This window comes from Anomaloglossus baeobatrachus, chromosome 3, assembly GCF_048569485.1.
Source record: "Anomaloglossus baeobatrachus isolate aAnoBae1 chromosome 3, aAnoBae1.hap1, whole genome shotgun sequence".
Lineage (NCBI taxonomy): Eukaryota > Metazoa > Chordata > Amphibia > Anura > Aromobatidae > Anomaloglossus > Anomaloglossus baeobatrachus.
In genome coordinates, this window is record NC_134355.1 from 170,738,851 (window position 1) to 170,759,253 (window position 20,403).

The 20,403-nt window shown below is 38.7% G+C and overlaps 1 protein-coding gene and 1 long non-coding RNA gene across 2 annotated transcripts; one reads left to right on the forward strand and one right to left on the reverse strand.

The window, feature by feature from the left end:
- Positions 1 to 1,249: 1,249 nt before the first annotated feature.
- LOC142295103 (uncharacterized) lies at positions 1,250 to 17,978 on the forward strand. Its single transcript, XR_012751364.1, has 4 exons — positions 1,250 to 1,385; positions 11,485 to 11,601; positions 12,571 to 12,689; positions 17,709 to 17,978. It is a non-coding gene; the product is annotated as an uncharacterized LOC142295103 (long non-coding RNA).
- GJE1 (gap junction protein epsilon 1) lies at positions 1,957 to 12,417 on the reverse strand. Its single transcript, XM_075338169.1, has 3 exons — positions 12,379 to 12,417; positions 11,426 to 11,608; positions 1,957 to 2,352 (listed from the first exon to the last, which is right to left on the reverse strand). The coding sequence occupies exons 1-3, from the start codon at positions 12,415 to 12,417 to the stop codon at positions 1,957 to 1,959; spliced, it is 618 nt and encodes a 205-aa protein (XP_075194284.1).
- Positions 17,979 to 20,403: the final 2,425 nt, after the last annotated feature.

Genomic DNA, 20,403 nt, shown 5'->3' on the forward strand with positions numbered 1-20,403 from the left:
GTAAATAAAGGAAAGAATTTACTACATCTCCTGGATTTGTGGTTTTTAGCGCAGCATTTAGCCCGACTTCTCTACCTACTCTGTGATTTCTATTGCACCTTCGGGGCTGCGGCTGACCACCTTATGCATTCATTTGCTATATGCCTGTAAAGGAGTTGTGCCTGTCACAACTTCAATAGGTCAGTACCTGTCTTACCTTTGATACCCACCTGTCTACCAGATAAGACCCTATTTGCGCTTTTTCTCCACAGCTCTGTTTTGATACTTATGAAAAATAAGAGGGAACCCATGCAATTTTTTTTATTCCCTGTCTACATTTGTTTGCAGGGCAATTGTTTTACTCTTCCCCCCCCATTTTGCTTGTTTTTGCATTCAGGGTCCGGGATCAAATACAGATCAAGTCCAGGTCCCGAACCAAACTTTTAACTAATGTCTGGCCAAATTCAATCTTTCTGGGGTCTGCTCATACCTAGACACTAGTTAATCAATTTGTAATGTTTTTGAGGCATGTGCTTTTATTGATGCAATATGGATTGAACATTTATCATTCATGACCAGTTTGGCTAGTGATGAGAGGTTGTTTGTGTCTCTGTATTAGGGGGCTTTTTTTTGTAGTCTCCTATATGATATTGATCATACCCCTTATATATGACTTTTAGCCTGTTTTTTCCTAAATTATTGATTATATACTCAAATACTTAAATGCTTTTAGTAATTGTGGAATTGCTTAATAAATACATTACCTATTTACATTTCTTATTCTATTCTGGTGACCCTGTAAGAAGGTCTATGATTTAGATTATATCATGAATTGTAATTTTTGTTTGTTTAAAGGGAACCTGTCACCAGGTTTTTCCCTTATGTGCTGCGGCCACCACCAATGAGCTCTTATATGCAGAATTCCAGAATGCTGTATATAAGAGCCCAGGTCAATCTGTAGAACATAAAAAACACATTTATAATACTCACCTTAGGGGCGGTCTGGTCTGATGGGTGTCGATGCTCTCAGTCTGGCGCCTCCTCTCTTCTTGTATTTGCCATTATCTTGCCCAGCCCCATGTGCATGATGCGTCCTGCGTCATTTACAGAGAGGCCTCCATTGCTATCCTGTGCAAGTGTACTTTGATCTGCCCAGCTGAGGGTAGATCAAAGTACTGTAATGCGTGGGCGCGAGATAAGATCAAAGACCGCCCGCATATGCACACTACAGTACTTTGAACCGCCCTCAGACAGTGTGCCTGCACAGGAGCACAATGGAGTCCTCTCTCTGAATGACACAGGACACATTATGCACACAAGGCTGGGCAGGAGGACGGAGATCGCACAAGATAGAGGAGGCACCATTCCAAGAGCAGCGAAACCCATCAGACAAGATTGTCCCCCAGGTGAGTATGATAAAAGTATTTTTTACATTCTACAGAGCAGCCTGGGCACTTATATACAGTATTATATAATACTGTATATAAGAGCTCACTTGTGGTAGTTCCCTTTAAAGGTTATAAAATGTACCTGAAAAATGGAAAAAGAAATATTTCTCTTTTCGGCTATCATGTATTCATATGTATCATAAAGCCATGTCTTTGGCTTATCTACATTCTGATGTTTATAAGTCTGTGAATTCAATTAAAAATTAGTATGTGTTAATGTAAATAATTACTTAGAGCAAAAGAAGAAATAAATGCTCCTGGTCTCCCCTATTAGTAAATAAAAGAAATCGAACTCTATTTCATCACCGCAATAAAGATTCGTTTACTACATGTTATATTAATACTACTGTATCGTCAACTGAGTTTTGGTACATATTTACAGTCAAATACATGCTATCAATGCTGCCAAATGTAATATCGCGCAAATAAAAATCTGCAGTAGAAATGCAGATTTGTCATGATTTGTTGCATTTAAGGCATGTTTCCGTATTTTTGCACCAGAAACTCAGTAAATGGCACATACTGTAGGTTACTGATTGTTTAGGAATCCCAAGCGCCTATACAGGATCTCAAAAATCTCTGCTACACACAATACCATTGTAATTACAGTAAATGTATACATTGCAATTAGGAAGATTGTTTTCTCAAAATGTTCTGGGACCATGCACCTGGTTAAATTATATTTCTTATCAAGGCTTCCTGCATCACATTTAAAGATTGGATTAACTTGAAATCCAAAAAGATGACTTTGTAGCCAAAAGGCTACTACTTCCAAAGTGATCCTTAACAGTACAGAGATGATATAAAAAACAGTGTAAACAGGCTTCTGGAGGATATCTTCTTGATCTATACTCTTACAGGCTGCATAGAGATGAAAAACTGCTCCTGGGACTAACACAGTAACAAGCTGTAAGGCCCAAAATACCTGTAGAGAAAAAAAAAGAGAACTTTTTAATATGCTGTGTGCAATAACAAACTGAAAATATTTGGAAAATAATCTTAGAATTAAACATACATTTATTAGACACATCATCCTTTTTGAGACCTAAGTAGTAAAAATGAATTATATTTAAACTGACAAGCGAAGTAACAATGTTTTGAATGTTTCACTTTCAGGCTCCATATCTCACCATCTATACCTTTGAAAGTGAGACTACCATCATTTTATAGACAATCATCTTGGCTATCTCATACATAAATTTGACATGCAACTCTTTAGCATATGATTGATTATGCTGATTCTTCTCATGTCACTGCATTGTTACTGTTTTGCTCCTAAAAATCTAAATTTTAATTGTTATTATTTTGTTATTATTTTGTAAATCCACCTTTGAACACTGCCTGAAACCTCCTGGGCATACTCTTGATCTGATTCAAGCATGTCTTGACCAAAATTCCAGGTCTCTTCTACACATCGCCAATGCTGGTCGACTCATTTGGGTATGTATACAGCTTCTTCTTCAACTCTACCCACAAGTGTTTGATTGGTTTGAGGTCTGAGGACTGTGGGGGCCAATCAAGCACCTCTTCTACATTCTCATTGAACAATTACTTTCCCAATCTCGACATATGCTTCAGGTCGTTGTCATGCTTGAACACTATGTTGTCCTTTTAATACCCATAGTATTTGAGTGTACAGTCATGGCCAAAAGTTTTGAGAATGACACCAAAATTATATTTTCACATGATCTGTTGCCCTCTGGTTTTTAATTGTGTTTGTCTGATGTTTACATCACATACAGAAATATAATTGCAATCATATTATGAGTACCAAAAGGTTATATTGATAGTTAGAATGAGTTAATGCAGCAAGTCAATATTTGCAGTGTTGACCTTTCTTCTTCAGGACCTCTGCAATTCTCCCTGGCATGCTCTCAATCAACTTCTGGATCAAATCCTGACTGATAGCTGTCCATTCTTGCATTAGCAATGCTTGCATCTTGCCATAATTTGTTGGGTTTTTTTTGTCCACCCGTCTCTTGATGATTGCCCACAAGTTCTCAATGGGATTAAGATCTGGGGAGTTTCCAGGCCATGGACCCAAAATCTCTATGTTTTGTTCCATGAGCCATTTAGTGATCACCTTTGCTTTATGGCAAGGTGCTCCATCATGCTGGAAAAGGCATTGTTGGGTGCCAAACTGCTCTTGGACAGTTGGGAGAAGTTGCTCTTGGAGGACATTCTGGTACCATTCTTTATTCATGGCTGTGTTTTTAGGCAAGACTGTGAGGGAGCCGATTCCCTTGGCTGAGAAGCAACCCCACACATGAATCATTTCAGGATGCTTAACAGTTAGCATGAGACAAGACTTGTGGTAGCGCTCACCTCTTCCTCTCCTAATAAGCTGTTTTCCAGATGTCCCAAACAATCGAAAAGGGGATTCATCTTAGAAAATGACTTTACCCCAGTCCTCAGCAGTCCACTCCCTGTACCTTTTGCAGAATATCAGTCGGTCCCTGATGTTTTTTCTGGAGAGAAGTGGCTTCTTTGCTGCCCTCCTTGAAACCAGGCCTTGCTCAAGCAGTCTCCGCCTCACAGTGCGTGCAGAAGCACTCACACCAGCCTGCTGCCATTGCTGAGCTAGCTCGGCACTGCTGGTAACAGTTTTAAGATACGGTCCTGGTGTTTGCTGGTCCTTCTTGGGCGCCCTGGAGCCTTTTTGGCAACAATGGAAGCTCTCTCCTTGAAGCTCTTGCTGATGCGATAGATTGTTGACTGAGGTGCAATCTTTGTAGCTGCGATACTCTACCCTGTTAGGCCATTTTTGTGCAGAGCAATGATGGCTGCACGTGTTTCTTTAGAGATAACCATGGTTAACTGAAGAGAAACAATGATACCAAGCACCAGCCTCCTTTTCAAGTGTCCAGTGGTGTCATTCTTACTTAATCATGACTGATTGATCGCTAGCCCTGTCCTCATCAACACCCACACCTGTGTTAATGGAACAATCACTAAAACAATGTTAGCTGCTCCTTTTAAGGCAGGAATGCAATGATGTTGAAATGTGTTTTGGGGGTTAAAGTTCATTTTCTTAGCCAATATTGACTTTGCAAGTAATTGCTGTTAAGCTGATCACTCTTTATGACATTCTGGAGTATATGCAAATTGCCATTAGAAAAACTTAAGCAGTAGACTTTGTAAAAATTAATATTTGTAGCATTCTCAAAACTTTTGGCCATGACTGTACAAAGTAACTCGTCTTGTAGGATACTCACATATAGCTCAGCATTGAGATCAACCTCAATCCTGGTCAAGTACACAGTGACTTTGGCTGTGAAACAACCCCATATCATCAGGCTTCCTCCAGTGAATTTGACAGTTCCTTCAAATTCTTGATCCATTTAGCCCATATTACCCTTGTCTCTTCTAGACCCATTTTCACCCATCAGTGCCCAGTCTATTGACTTGCATCTCATCACTCCAAATGATCCATTTCTAATCTTCTACGGTCAACTTTTCGTACTTTTTTGCAAATTTGAGCCAACACTTGTTATGTTGCTATTTAAGACAAGGCTTCTTCACCTGTTTTTGGGCCACCATTCCAAACTTGTGTAACCTACGTCGCATGATGCTTGCATGGACGTCTGTGATCTCACAATTATGAAGCATACGAGCCACTTCTACTGCCGTGTTTCTCGTGCCAGAACCGATAGAACTTGTGAAGAGCCAACTTGATAACTCCAATATTTTGCCTGGACGTCCATCTCTTAAAGGATTGACGGACTTAATTTCATAGTCTTCCAATTGTCATGGTACTCACATGATGCAGTTTGGCAATTTCATTGACCGAGAGACCGCTATTGATTAGCTGAATGATGCCATTTCTCTTTTCTTGGGAAATCTTGCTATTAGGGACTGTAACAACAGGTTTTAATTTGTTGTATACAGTAAGAAAATGATTTTTCCACCACCAGGAGCAAAACAGTAACAATGCAGTAACATGATAATAATCTGCGTAACTAATCATATGGTAAATAGATATAAGGTAAATTTATGCATGAGACAGCCTAGTTGATTGTCTACAAAATGAAGGTAGTCTCACATTAGAACCTGTAATGGATGGTGAGATATGGAGCCTGAAATTCAAAAGTTTAAAACATTGTCATCCTTTCCTTGTCAGTGAAGTCTGGAAAAGCGCTTTAACCCCTTTTACTACAGTGAACTATCAATTATGTTACCATTAACCTCCATGTAGCTGTAGACTATAGACCACAAGGAATTTTCTCATTAAAATTTCCCTTCCAGACACGACAAAATAATATACTTATTGCTGTTGGGTTTTTTTTATATCTTTTACAACATTATAAGCGATTTGTCAGCAGGCTTTCATACCCAAATTATGTATATGCGTATGTAGCTTTTTCAAAGACATGTTAAGCAATACCTTACACAGTCCATTTCTCAGTTATTGAGAAATCTTCTTTTAAAATTGATACGTAAATGACGCTATGTACTATATATGAAGTCTCTGTCACTCCAGTTCTATTTTCTGCCCAGTGCCCCCTCCTCCTGCTTATTGATGGCTTCTTTGTAGAAGTTATACAGCACAAATTCTCTCAGTTAAGCAGGAGGAGGTAACGCTGGGCGGAAAAAAGAATTGAAGTGACAGAGGCTTCAGATCTGCAAATAGCTCTTCAGGTTCATTTACATATCAATTAAAATGCTGATTTCTCAGGAACAGAAGAATAGACTGGCCATGTAAGGCTATGTGCGCACGTTGCGTTTTTTCCCGCGTTAACGCTGCGTTTTGAACTGCAGCGTTTCAGTGCCAAATTGCATGCGTTCTGCTTCCCCAGCAAAGTCTATGAGAAGTCCGAAAATTCAATGCACACGCTGCGGTTTTAAACGCAGCGTTTTGGATGCCAAAAATCGCTGCGGAAAAAAAAGCAGCATGTCACTTCTTTTGTGCGTTGTAGCTGCGTTCTCCAACCATTGAAATCAATGATGTGGGTCAAAACGCAACCAAAATGCACTTGAACTGCATTTTTGTTGCGTTCCGCATGCTTTTTTGACAAGCAAAACGCAGGTCTTTTCAGTCTCTCTCTGTGGATGTCGGTCAATCTCTGTCTGTCTGTCGGACGGTCTCTTTCTCTGTCAGTTGGTCGCACTGTCTGTCTCTCTCTTTCTGTCCGTCGGTCTCTCTCTCTCTGTCTCTCTCTCTGTCCGTCGGTCGGTCTCTCCCCTCTCTCATACTCACCAATCCCCGATCACCAGCGCGGCACTGCACGGCTGTCACAAAGCTCTGGCGGCTTTTCCTCTTTTGAAAATGGCGGCCGCTCATTATTCAATCTCGTATTCCCTGCTTTCCCCGGTAACCGGTGCCTATGATTGGTTGCAGTCAGACACGCCCCCACGCTGAGTGACAGCTGTCTCACTGCAACCAATAACAGCCACCGGTGGGTAGGTCTATATCGTGCAGTAAAATAAATAAATAAACAATTTTAAAAAAACGACATGCGGTGCCCCCCAATTTTGATACCAGTCAGGTTAAAGCCACACGGCTGAAGGCTGGTATTCTCAGGATGGGGAGCTCCACGTTATGGGGAGCCCCCCAGCCTAACAATATCAGCCAGCAGCTGCCAAGAATTGCCGCATCCATTAGATGCGACAGTCCCGGTACTCAACCCGGCTCATCCCGAATTGCCCTGGTGCGGTGGCAATCGGGAAAATATGGAGTTAATGGCAGCAGCCCATGGCTGCCACTAAGTCCTAGGTTAATCATGGCAGGCGTCTCCCCGAGATACCTTCCATGATTAACCTGTAAGTTAAAGAAAATAAACACATATACCCGAAAAAATCCTTTATTTGGAATAAAAGACAAAAAAAAAATCCCTCTTTCACCACTTTATTAACCCCAAAATACCCATCCAGGTCCGGGGTAATCCACACGACATCCCATGATGCTCTCAGCTCTGCTACATGAAGCTGACAGGAGCGGTCACAGACCAGACCGCTCTCTGTCAGCTCCACGCAGCAACTGAAGTCAGCCGCACGATCAGCGATGACGTAAGTCAGGTTACCCGCAGCCACCGCTGGATCCTCCAACTGTGACAGCAAGTCACCCAAGTGACTGAAGTGAGCTGCGCGATCAGTGATAACATCACAGGTGAGTTGCGATCTCGGGTGGAGGACTCCAGCTGGCTGCGGGTAACCTGAGTGACGGCAGCGCTGATCGCTCTGCTCACTTCAGTCACTCAGGGGATTAGCGGTCATCGGTGAGTCCTTCACGGGTGACCGCTAATCAGGATGCGACACACAGACAGAGCCGCGGTATGACAATGAAGTCGGGTGAAGATCACTCTGTCTGCTGTCAGCGAGCATTTAGCAGAGCTCAATTGCCGTGGGACCGCACTGCAAAAATGCATACAAAATGAATGCAAAATGCATACAAAATGCATGCATTTTGGATGCATTTTTTGATTACAAACGCAGTGTTTACAGTTTAAAGGTTGCGTTCTTTTCCGCACTGTTATGAACGCAACGTGCACATATACCCTAAGGGCTCATGCGCACGTAACTGCTGAATATTCTGCAGCGATTTGATAGCACATGTACGCGTCAAATCACTGCAGAAACACTGCATAATGGATGTAGTTTTTCTGTACAAAAAAAGTCGATTTCATGCGCTATGGCTGCTGCCCCCACCATAGACAGAGTGGGAGTTGCATCCAAGGTTCACGGAATATTTGACATGCTCATTTTATGAACGCATGGATTTGGGTCCAAATTTTAGCATCCAAATCGCTGTGTTCATAAAAGCAACATGCAACAAGCACTTCTCATGCACAATCTACATAGATTGTGCAGGGGACGCAGGATGCATGCATTTACGCTGCAGTGCAATATGCAGCGGAAATGCATGCAATTACGCAATGTGCACATCAGCCCTAAAGGTATTGTTAGATTTGTCTTTGAAAGCGCTATCTGCACATATAAAGAGTTTGGGGGGTGAAATCCTGCTGACAGATTCACTTAAGTAATTTCTTGTATAAAAGCTGATTTGCTGTAGCCACTTAACAATGTGATGGAGGTGTGGTATTTCACTCCATACACAAGCGTATTTACTCATACCTTTCCAAAGGAGCAATTTAATGGAAGACTCCTATAACTTTACACTATATATCTTCTATGTTTTTGTCATAATAATATATCAGAAAAGGTTACACTTGTGGTCTGGTTATGTGTTACACCCTTACTGGCATCCACATGCTGTCCTGCCTCTCTCCTGGTGGGGTTACTGGCACTCTCAGCTTCCTGGTCACACTACTCCATCTCCGGTCCATGCTGCTGTTTCCTGGGCTTTGTGCACGCTGCACAGGTCTCCCTTTTTTTTAATGGGCCAGTACACCCTAACCTGGAAGTACTTCTCAGCCTATCGCTGAGAAGCATCAGGTATTTAAGGCATGCTCCCCTGGATGGTGCCTGGGCAATATGGTCTATAAGTTGCTAGTCCTCAGGTCCCTTTGTGCTGCCATTGCTGTTGCTGTGCTACGCGTTTTATAATTGATTCATATATGTGTTCCAGTGCATGTCAAAGTCAGCTGGTTCTGCAACTATCCATACCATAATTGCTGTCACAAACCATCCAGACAGGCTGCTGCTATGATATTGGTCTTTGCTGTTGCAATTATCCACACCGGTCAGGTTCTACAATACTGTCCGCCACAGCTGCAACTATCCAGTCCGGCTACTGCTACATCCATCCATTTCAGCCAAACCTGTGGCACCAGCTGCCAAGGTACTGTGATCCCCTGGGGCTGCTCACGTCGGCTACCTACCAGCGTGTTAGCCCCCTGTGGCTTTAGTGAAGACTCAGTAGCCATTCAGGTACTCTTCTCTAGGTTAGTGACCGGTCCTTGGTTCAGTGGATCCACTACTAACCCCTTGCTCACCTGCGAGCATTACACTATGTAATTAAGCCAGACCATGACAACCATCACTGCTAAAGTAACAAGCCTGATGAATGATGCTCCTTTTAGATCCAATACACTTTAATTCCTTAGGGAGTAAGCCCAATTTTTCATAATGGAATGTTTCAATTAATATGGTAATAACTCTGCAATGCCTCAGCATATCTGACTGATTCTGAAATTTCTCTTTTGTGATACATTCTACTTTGTTAGCAGTAAATTTAGGTTGATATGTTTCGTATTAATATATGTAAAAAGAAATTATAATTTTGATACCCTTAAACCAGATAGTCACACCAAACAAAAGATTAGTAAATAGCATTTACCCTATGTCTTCTTTACCTCAATACCATTTTTCAAATGTCTTTTTAGTTTGATAGAATGTTAGAAAAGCCAACAGTTAGAAAGAAATTTTTATTCTTTTCAAGGAAAGTTTCAAAATTAATATTTTTAGGGGCCTATTCAGTTTTGAAGTGAGTTTAAAGGGCCTATATATTGTAAACCCCCAAAAGTGATAACGTATTAAGAATAGTAGTCCCCAAAGTATTCAAAACTGCTATTAGGACTTTTGTTAACCCTTCCAGCACTCCCTCTCTCAACCATCTAGATGCTGCTGCTGCTATTGACAGCAGCATCTAGGGGGATGATTGCCCCTGAATGGTGTAACACTGATGATGGCCAACCATGGCTTTATCACCTACTAACCTACTAGGGCTATTCTTTTATTCCTTAAGTAAAGGCCCCTTTACACACTGAAACTTTCTAGCGATCCCACCAGCGATCCCAACCTGGCCGGGATCGCTACAAAGTCTCTGGTGAGCTGTCAAACAGGCAAACCTGGCCAACGATGCAACAGCGATCCGGACCTGCAGAACGACCTAGCTAGTCATTGGGGACGTTGTAAAGCAGCTTTTTCAAAGGGAAGTCGCTAACGAAGTCGCTGTAAAGTCCCCTTTACACACTAAAACTTTGCTGCACAGCGGGAAACAAAGGACCAAAGAATGGTCCTGAACGATTTGTAGCGATCACAACTTCACAGCAGGGGCCAGGTCGCTGGGGAGGTCGCTATTACGTCACAAAACCGGTGACGTTACAGCGATGTCGTTTGCGATGTTGCAGTGTGTAAAGCCACCTTAAGTTTATTGGCAGTGACTGAAGGATTGATAGATAAAGTTACCTATACACTACAATAGCTTTTGACATCACTTTTAATTGGTTAGCAATTGCTGTGGATCCTGCTACATGCATGTATGCGTGGCTGAAAACAGATGTTTCAATATTGATTATGATGCCACTGCTAGACACCTCTGATAGCTGGTTATGTTTCATGGTAAAAAAAAGATTACAACATGCCCATTTCTACATTTGACCTTTCTTCTACCCAATGTCTGGTATAGGGGGTGGGGAAACTTGGAAAGTCTACACACATTAGGTAGTTGAGCAGTTTTACTGACACTGGCACATTCAGTCATACATCTAATGGTCAAATAGTAGCCAAATACCCATCAATAATACTGATAAGGAGGCAGATAACACCTAAGCAAGTAAAAGTGGATACAAATATAATTTTTATGTGCGCTACTATTAATCATATAGATTCTTGTGTATGGACCGAAAGTTAGTGTTTCAGCCAAGCCTCATTAGGAGTCTTCTAGGACTTTCATATACATAACCCTGTGTAAATCAGAGTCAGTATGAGCAATGTACATGGTACAACAGAGAACGGTAAATAGGTAGATTAATCAGAAATTAATCACACTGTACTGTGCCTGATGTATATTACAATCAAATAAAATTTTTGAAAATCCTCAAGTGCTTCTTTTATTAATTTTACTATTACAATATATTGTTGGTGTTTCTTAATTTGGTTGATGTACAATACAAAATTATATTGTGGTAGTTTGTTCTGATTAGCCAATAAAGGTATCACACCTAGAATGCTTTTGTCATTTTTGGGCAAAATAAAATTCTATAGCTATATGTAATTAAGAAATCTTCAACTTAGTTACATTTCACTTTCATTTGCACTCATTATTGCACCCGCCCAACTGCCATAGTGTTTTATTTGTACCAACCATGTTTTCTTACCTGTGGTGTTATCGGTCGAAATTGGTTGTAACAGTAGAGGTTTACTTCCCTTTTGTCAGGCTCACAACTGAAGTGCAAGGCTTCGTTTCCATATACAGCAAAACCCAGGACACCAAGAAAAAACATTCGCACAGATCCAAAGAAAAGGGTGTGGAACTGACCAATCACAGTTGGAGGTCTGAGCTTCAAAGATAATAATAATTTATAGGAACTAATCTTGTTAAAAATGAAAAAATGCATAATGTTCTACTATTATTATTATTATTATTATTATTATATTTCAATTTATTATTAGAAAAAGATTTCTTGAAGAAATACAACTTACATACATTCTTCAATGATCGCATGTTATTACAGGTTTTGTCATTGTTGTGCAATAATCACACATACAAAATAGTTAGACTACATTCAATATACTAATTGTACTGGGAAAAAAAAGTCCACAGTATGCTCCTGTAGCCAATGTGGCTCTGGAGGCCTCGATTGCTTATTGTATTATGTCAAAGAGGAGTCAGCAATGTAGGAAAATAAAGCATCAGATTTATCCATTGTTGTCCAACATACAGTTGATAGAAATTTCCAGATACACCCTAGCAAATAAATAACTACAGGCTGTACCACACTTTTTAGGAACATCACAGCGTGCTTTACCTTCTGGAAAACAAATATCTAGTTAGATAAAATATTAGTATAAAGCCAAAAGACTAAACACTTTCTACAACACCTAAAGCCAAAAGTCTAACAACTTTCCTCAACACCTGGACCAAACCAAACACTATTTTTAACTTATCACCTAAATCTCCTAATTACATTGTAAAAAATCATTTTTGTAATAAAACGAAACAATAGCCATGTTAACTTGCAATTCCTCAGTATTGACCGAGACAACCATTAAAGTAAAAAGAAACCAGCATGAGGTTGAGGAAAATGCTATGCTGTCACTTAATACTTACACATCCTTCATAGAAATTCTTGATATAATTTAAAGACATATCTTGTAAAATATTATCTCGGTGTAAATCTGAAGTAATTCATGTCTCTCATTGCCAATTTGCTGTCACCGGAACCCAGTTCAGTGTTATTGCTCTCTCATGACCCTTGCTGTAGAAAACTCTTGTAACTGCACATTTCTCTTTTATCTCTAGGCCCCAATCAATTTACTCTCTCAGGACAAAAAAAAACAACAAAACAAAGCATAGTACATGTGGTCAGCTCTATAATTCCCAACAAACTCTGTCAGCAGAAACCCCAACACAATTCTAAGGTAAGAATACAACAGTTATATGTAGATCTTTGACATTGACAGATCTTCCACCCTTTTATTCCTAGAAAGCAATTTTAAATTACTAAGTAAAGAAACAAACAAGACATTTTTAATTAAGATAGATAGTGGTTAGATAGAGTGATTAGATATAGTAATTAGAGTGATTAGAATGATTAGATAGAGGGATTAGATATTGATTAGATAGTGATTACATATAGTAATTAGAGTGATTAGATAGAGGGATTAGATAGTGATTAGTGATTAGATAGTGATTAGATATAATAATTAGAGTGATTAGATAGATGGATTAGATAGTGATTAGATAGATAGTGATTAGATAGTGATTAGATATAGTAATTAGAGTGATTAGATAGAGGTATTAGAAAGTGATTAGATAGAGTGATTAGATATAGTAATTAGAGTGATTAGAATGATTAGATAGAGGGATTAGATATTGATTAGATAGTGATTAGATATAGTAATTAGAGTGATTAGATAGAGGGATTAGATAGTGATTAGTGATTAGATAGTGATTAGATATAATAATTAGAGTGATTAGATAGATGGATTAGATAGTGATTAGATAGATAGTGATTAGATAGTGATTAGATATAGTAATTAGAGTGATTAGATAGAGGTATTAGAAAGTGATTAGATAGAGTGATTAGATATAGTAATTACAGTGATTAGAATGATTAGATAGAGGGATTAGATATTGATTAGATAGTGATTAGATATAGTAATTAGAGTGATTAGATAGAGGGATTAGATAGTGATTAGTGATTAGATAGTGATTAGATATAGTAATTAGAGTGATTAGATAGATAGTGATTAGATAGTGATTAGATATAGTAATTAGAGTGATTAGATAGTGATTAGATAAATAATGATTAGATAGATTGATTAGATATAGTAATTAGAGTGATTAGATAGAGGGATTAGATAGTGATTAGATAGTGATTAGATATAGTAATTAGAGTGATTAGATAGAGGGATTAGATATTGATTAGTGATTAACTAGTGGTTAGATATAGTAATTAGAGTGATTAGATAGATGGATTAGATAGTGATTAGATAGATAGTGATTAGATAGTGATTAGATATAGTAATTAGAGTGATTAGATAGAGGGATTAGATAGTGATTAGATAGTGATTAGATAGAGTCATTAGATATAGTAATTAGAGTGATTAGCTAGAGGGATTAGATAAATAATGATTAGATAGATTGATTAGATATAGTAATTAGAGTGATTAGATTAATATATATAGAGTGATTAGATAGATATATAGATAGATAATACAAATAAAATTACATTTTCTCAGGATTTTATACCCTTGAGAACATTTAAATTTGACCTTAAAATAGTAACACAATTATTTGAGTTTTTACCTTACATATAACAGAAACATGGAGTTTCCTACATTGAAAAGTAAATATTTGATTAAGGCTGCTATCTTCTTAGAGTATGACACTTTTATTGTATATATAACTTTTAGACTAATTTACATAAAACATTATGCAAATGTATCAAAGGTAAAATAAAAAAACTGATCTTATAAAGTGATTAGCGTGAGTTTGCATTACTATGTTAGAAAGTCATATACAGATTTTGTGATTATAAAATATAGGTTACTCACCAACCTCAATCCAGGAGTCGTGTTGTTTGGACGACCCATTTATTCCTTCTTTGTGGTCACTTTCATCCTTTTTTCTTACAATTCCAAAGATGATCTGTATTCACAGAGCCAGAGAGAGCCATATAGCCACTATCACTGATCAGTAACTTGCACAAAAGTCATCAGTATTGGCTGCATAATTATCAATGTAATATCTAAAGGAACATTATATCCCAGTACTCTGATTGCATGTGTTGTGCCGTACTATTTACTAAGCCACAGAACAGGAACCATGTAGAACCACAATACAAAACTGCACTGTCATGAAAGCATCATGTGACTCTAGGACTAGTTTTGTGTACAAATGATAATGAACACAGCCTTATATAAAGAGGTATTCTCAAATAGTTCCTTGAGCAGCTCAAAGCAATGCAGTCTCCATACAGTATCCTTAATTCCTGGTATCTAACAGGGCAGGCTTTACCCCTTATACAACTCTAGTGAATAGTAAAACTGTAGTATTAGTAGATCAATAAAGCTTTTCTCAAGATCTGCTATAACACATTTAGCTATTAGTGGTTTATTCTGCAGTGTGCTCTGTAATCACTGTATTATACATAGGGATACCAGGGCACTTGAACAAGCACTCAGCCCCAAACAGCAAAAGCAGAGAGCTGGGGGTTGGTGAGCTGTGATTAGGAGACTTTCTCTGAAAGCTGTGGGTTGGTGAGCTGTGATTAGGAGAGATACTCTGAAAACTCCGTGCTAGGGATTTTTCAAGATTTATAATTGCCTCCTTCTTCAGAAGCTAATAGGGAGGGAGGTGAGCAGCTAACTGCTGTATAGAAATCAATGAGCTGGAGAGAGGTGACTGGTAACTTAGGAGTTAACTCCTCTTCTGTAATGTAGCGCAGCCAGAGCTTGGAGGCCAAGCTCCATGGAAACCAGCTGTACACTATAAAAAATAAAAGCTGTTATTACAGGTGAATAACAGTAGATGGAAAAAGCAAGTCAATGATACATTTTCATGCTAAATAATTAAAACGCTGTGCTAGAGTTTGTCTCCTTTACTGGAGAGACAATTTAAAACAATTTAAGAACTTGAGAATCCCCCTTTAACCAAGATGCTTCTGATCAACATTTAACCTCTTAATCAACATAATTCAGTGCATATTTTAAAATAAAATACTACCACTGACAAAATCATTAGTACTACATATAGATTTGTGTAAGTTGTATCATTTCTAGCATAAAAACAAGTGGATACAATCAGTCATTTACTCAAAACACCATAAGCAATCAATAAAAAGGTAAAAAAATTACATAATTAATCATTTGCTGGAAATAAGGCTAGGTAGGTTATTGACAATTGTCTAAAACGTGTAAATATGATCAATATTTAAAAAAATAAATGTTTTTCAAATAGTAGCATAATTTTTACATTTCAGTAATAAAAGTCTGATCCCATGTCAAAATGAAAAGAAAATTTAAGTTAAAGAGAGCAGAAGCTCTTAACAGAAATGACCAGTAAAGAGTTGTCAATATGATTCATTTAAGTTATATAAGAAATATATGATCAGGGTGTGCCCCCGGACACTTTCCGTTTTTGCGTTTTTGTTTTTTGCTCCCCTTCTTCCGAGAGCCGTAATTTTTTTATTTTTCTGTCACTCTTGCCATATGAGGGCTTGTTTTTTGCGGGATGAGTTGTACTTTTAAATGAAACCATCAGTTTTACCATATAATGTACTGGAAAATGGCAAAAAAATTCCAAGTGCGGAAAAATTGCAAAAAAAATGTGATCGTACAATAGTTTTTTGGATATTTTATTCACCGTGTTCACTATATGGTAAAACTGATGTATCTATGTGATGCCTCAGGTCAGTGCGAGTTTGTAGACACCAAACATGAATAGGTTTACTTGTATTTAAAGGGTTCAAAAAAATCACAAGCTTGTCCAATAAAAGTGGCGCACGTTTTGCGCCATTTTCCAAAACCCGTAGTTGATCTAATTTTTCGGGATCTATGGCTCAGTGTTGGCTTATTTTTTGCGTCTCGACCTGTTGTTTTTAACGGTACCATTTTTGCGCAGATGCTACGTTTTGATCACCTATTATTGCATTTTGCGCAAAATTTGCAGCAACCAAAAAATGTAATTTTGGCGTTTGGAAGTTTTTTGCCGCTACACCGTTTACTGATCAGATTAATTGTTTTTATATTTTGATAGATCGGGCATTTCTGAACGCGGCGATACCAAATACGTGTATATTTTTTATTTTTTTAACCCTTTAATTTTCAATGGGGTGAAAGGGGGGTGATTTGAACTTTTAGATTTTTTTTTATTTTTTTTTAATTTTTTAAAACTTTTTTTTAACTTTTTTTTTTATTTTACTAGTCCCCCTAGGGGGCTATAGCGATCAGCAATCCGATCGCTCTACCCTATCTGCAGATCACAGCTACAGAGCTGAGAACTGCAGATTTGATACTTTACTTTCAATGCCGGCTGTATTCCGGCATTGAGAGGAAGTTAGCTATAGGCATCATCACATGACCCTGTGCTACCATGGCAACCACAGAAAGTCACGTGATCATGTCACGTGACTTCCGATGGGGGCGGCGTAAGTCACTGTCATGGCGGCGTGCATATACATCTCGCTGCCATATTTTGGCAGCGAGATGTAAGGGGTTAATGGCCGCGGGTGGAATTGCTTCCACCCGCGACTAGCAGGCACACATGTCAGCTGTTGAAAACAGCTGATATGTGCGCGGATCGCCGCCGCCTTCCCACGGCAGGGGGCGGGGATTAACTGCACACGATCCATGACGTACCCAGTACGCCATGGGTTGTTAAGGGGTTAAAGTGCCTTATTTATAATATATTATGTAAACTGGTGTCTCCACAAACTGGCAGCCATATGGCACTGATCACGTGCTGAGCCGGCATTACTGCACCACTCTACAGGCCTTTGGTGAACAAATTGCCTTCTGCAATAGCCAAATGTTTCACATTTTCACTATCAGTCATGTGGGTCCTTTGCTTTTGTGCATAGTTGAGTAGCCTGGCTTTGCTTCCATGTTAAAGGTGTAGATTTTTAGCCGCAATACTTCTATGAAGACCACATATGGCAAAACCTCTCTGAAGAGTAAATGGGTGTAGCTGGGTCCTTCTGATTGCTGTCAGTTCTGAGATGATGGCAATGTTGGACATCTTCCAACTTCAAAGGGAAGCAGGCATAATGTGTCTTTCATTTGCTGGACTATGTTTCCTTGGCCGACCACTGCATCTATGGTCCTCAATGTTGCCATTTTTTTATTTCCTTAATGTTGAGAAATTCTGCTAGATACTTTTACATCATGGTTCCATCACAGAGATGTCTGATTTCCTCAACATGTATTCTTCAACAGAACAACAACCCCAAATATACAGCCAATGTCATTAAGAACTATTCTCAGTGTAAAGAAGAACAAGGAGTCCTGGAAGTGATGATATGATCTTCACAAAGCCTTGCTCTCCACATCGAGTCTGTTTGTGATTACATGAAAAGACATAAGGATTTGTCACAAGCGTACACCCGCAGATCTGTGGTAATATAAGATGTTTGGAACAACCTCCAACCGAGATCCTTTAAAAGCTGTGAGCAAGTTTTCCAGAAAGTATTAATGTTGATTTGAAGGCATGGGATATTTAGGGTTCTCTCTTGTTAATTGATAAAAATAAACTAGTGAAATCTCAGTTTTTGAAATTCTTACTTTGCAGCATTATTTCCACAGCTGTCTAAAACTGTTGTACATTACTGTATATGTATATAACTGATGTCGTAACAGAAATTACAATGGGAGTAGTAATAATAATAATAATAATAATAATAATAAAAAAAAAATAATAATATTTATTTTTAAATAGCGCCAACAAATTCCGCAGCGCTTTACGTTCAAATTGGGGCTCACAATCTAAATTCCCTATGAGTATGTCTTTGGAGTGTGGGAGGAAACCAGACCAGAGAACCCGGAGGAAACCCACGCAAACACGGAGAACATACAAACTCCTTGCAGATATTGTCCTTGGTGGGATTTGAACCTAGGACCCCAGTTTATTTCTGCTTGGTTTTCAAGGGATTTTCCACTTAATCAAAGGAGGACCCCAAATGCTTGTGTCTACCTAAGATAAGAAACAGCTCACCAACACTGCCCTGGTCTTGGTGCATTGGCTGCAGCGGTGATGCAAAAATGTTGGTGGTGTACATCACCATTACAGCTAATTACTAAGTTAAGTGGTTGTTCAGATGTCAACGGAATAAGCTAATGAGATAAGTGAACGGCTACAGCAGTGATGCGAGTTATCAATGTGACATAATCATTTCAGTGAGACCCAAGCGGCAGCAGATTGCCAGCTTTGGATCTGGCGATGGTGAGTTCCTGAACCCCCACTCATGACATAAACTTACATCATATGTTGTTTTCCTTGATTTGATGCAGGCTCAAACACTGAACCCGCATCTTTCTCCACACATGATGGCTGATTTAATTAGCCATCATGTGCCTCTAACAGCCATGGGTGAATCAAAGCTCCACCCGTGGCTATTATTCAGTTAAATCCTGCTGTCAATCACTGACAATAGGATTTAACATCCACCAGTGGCAAGCACATGATCCCTTGCTCCTATCAGTGTGCCTGTAATGTTATCACAGTGCTCGTATGGGTTGTCAAGACAACTGGGAGTCAGCTGATGACCCATGTTTCTGTCATGACAATCTTCGTGTGAATGCCAGCTGCAAGCCAGCATTCATAGGAGACCTGATTTCTGCTTTACAGAGCGATACTGATGTATTGCTCTGTATAGCACAGGTGATCGGACAATCCCAGCTTCAAGGGCACTAATTAATGCAATACAAAATAAAAAAAAGTTTTAAAAAATATGAAAAAATTAAAACACAAGTTCAAATCATCCCCCTTTTGCCCCATAGAAAATAAAACAATTAAAAAAAATTTCAAATGCACATATTGCTGCATTCAGAAATGTCCGATCTATTAATAAATTAATCCGATTAGTCAACGGTATAAAGAAAAAAAAAATCAAAACTCCAGAATTATATTTTTTTGAGGCCGTTACAACATTGCAACAAAATGCAATAAGAGGCGATCAAAACATTGTATCAACCCCAAAATGATATCAGTAATATCGTCAGCTGAGGGCACAAAAAATAAGTCCTCACACAGCATCAGATCCCAAAAAATAAAAATGATAGGTCTCGGAAAATGTCGACAAAAATAATAAAAAAAAAAACTTGTTATAAATTTCCTAATTTTTTTTCAGCACTTAAATAAGAAAAAAGCTTTACATGTTTGATATCTAGGAACTCATATTGAACTGGAGAAACATACAGCCCGGTTAGTATTACCCTTATAATGAGCATGGAAATATAAAATAACCCAAAAAGCAATTGTAGAATTGAACTTTTTTTTAGCAATTTCATAACATTTGCAATTTTTTTTGTTTTCCAGTACAATATATGGCAAAATGAATGGTGTCATTCAATTGTACAACTCATTCTGCAAAAAAGCAGGCCCTTACACGGCTATATTGAAAGAAAAATAAAGAAGATATGGTTCTTGGAAGAAGGAGAGGAAAAAACGAAATAAAAAAAATGGAAAATGGCCATGTCTTGAAGGGGTTAATCTGATTGTTATTGTTCTACTATCCTTATAGTGGAAAACGCTGTTAAACACAGTAGAAATATAATATTGTTAAACTGTGAGAGTTTTATAATGTAAATGTAGAATTATTGTTTATACTGGGAATACAAGAGGTATGTCAAACATCAGGGGCGGACATATTGGAGCAGCCTGTGCAGCCAAACAGGGCCCCAAGAAGTTGAGAGGCCCATTTCTGCCTCCAAAGTAGATCGAATTGTGCATTATGATGAGCTCTTGGCTGCAAACGGCCCATATATTGTTCTTGCACAGGGGCTTCTTCTGTCTGTGTCAACTAGTGTCAAACATAGTTGTGGGGACCCCTTCTAGAGGCCATTCATTACTCCTGCTTAGATGCAAGTAACATTTTTATGCCACCATGTACTGCTTATATAATAGGGGTGTTAA

What these genes read in the sequence shown, in the direction of transcription:
- GJE1 (XM_075338169.1), bottom strand. Translation starts at nt 12,417, where the DNA reads ATGTCTTTAAATTATATCAAGAATTTCTATGAAGGATGT. An exon ending in AGAATTTCTATGAAGGATGT is followed by an intron (nt 11,609 to 12,378) that starts GTAAGTATTAAG and finishes TTATCTTTGAAG; the next exon opens with CTCAGACCTCCAACTGTGAT. An exon ending in TTCGACCGATAACACCACAG is followed by an intron (nt 2,353 to 11,425) that starts GTAAGAAAACAT and finishes TTTTCTCTACAG; the next exon opens with GTATTTTGGGCCTTACAGCT.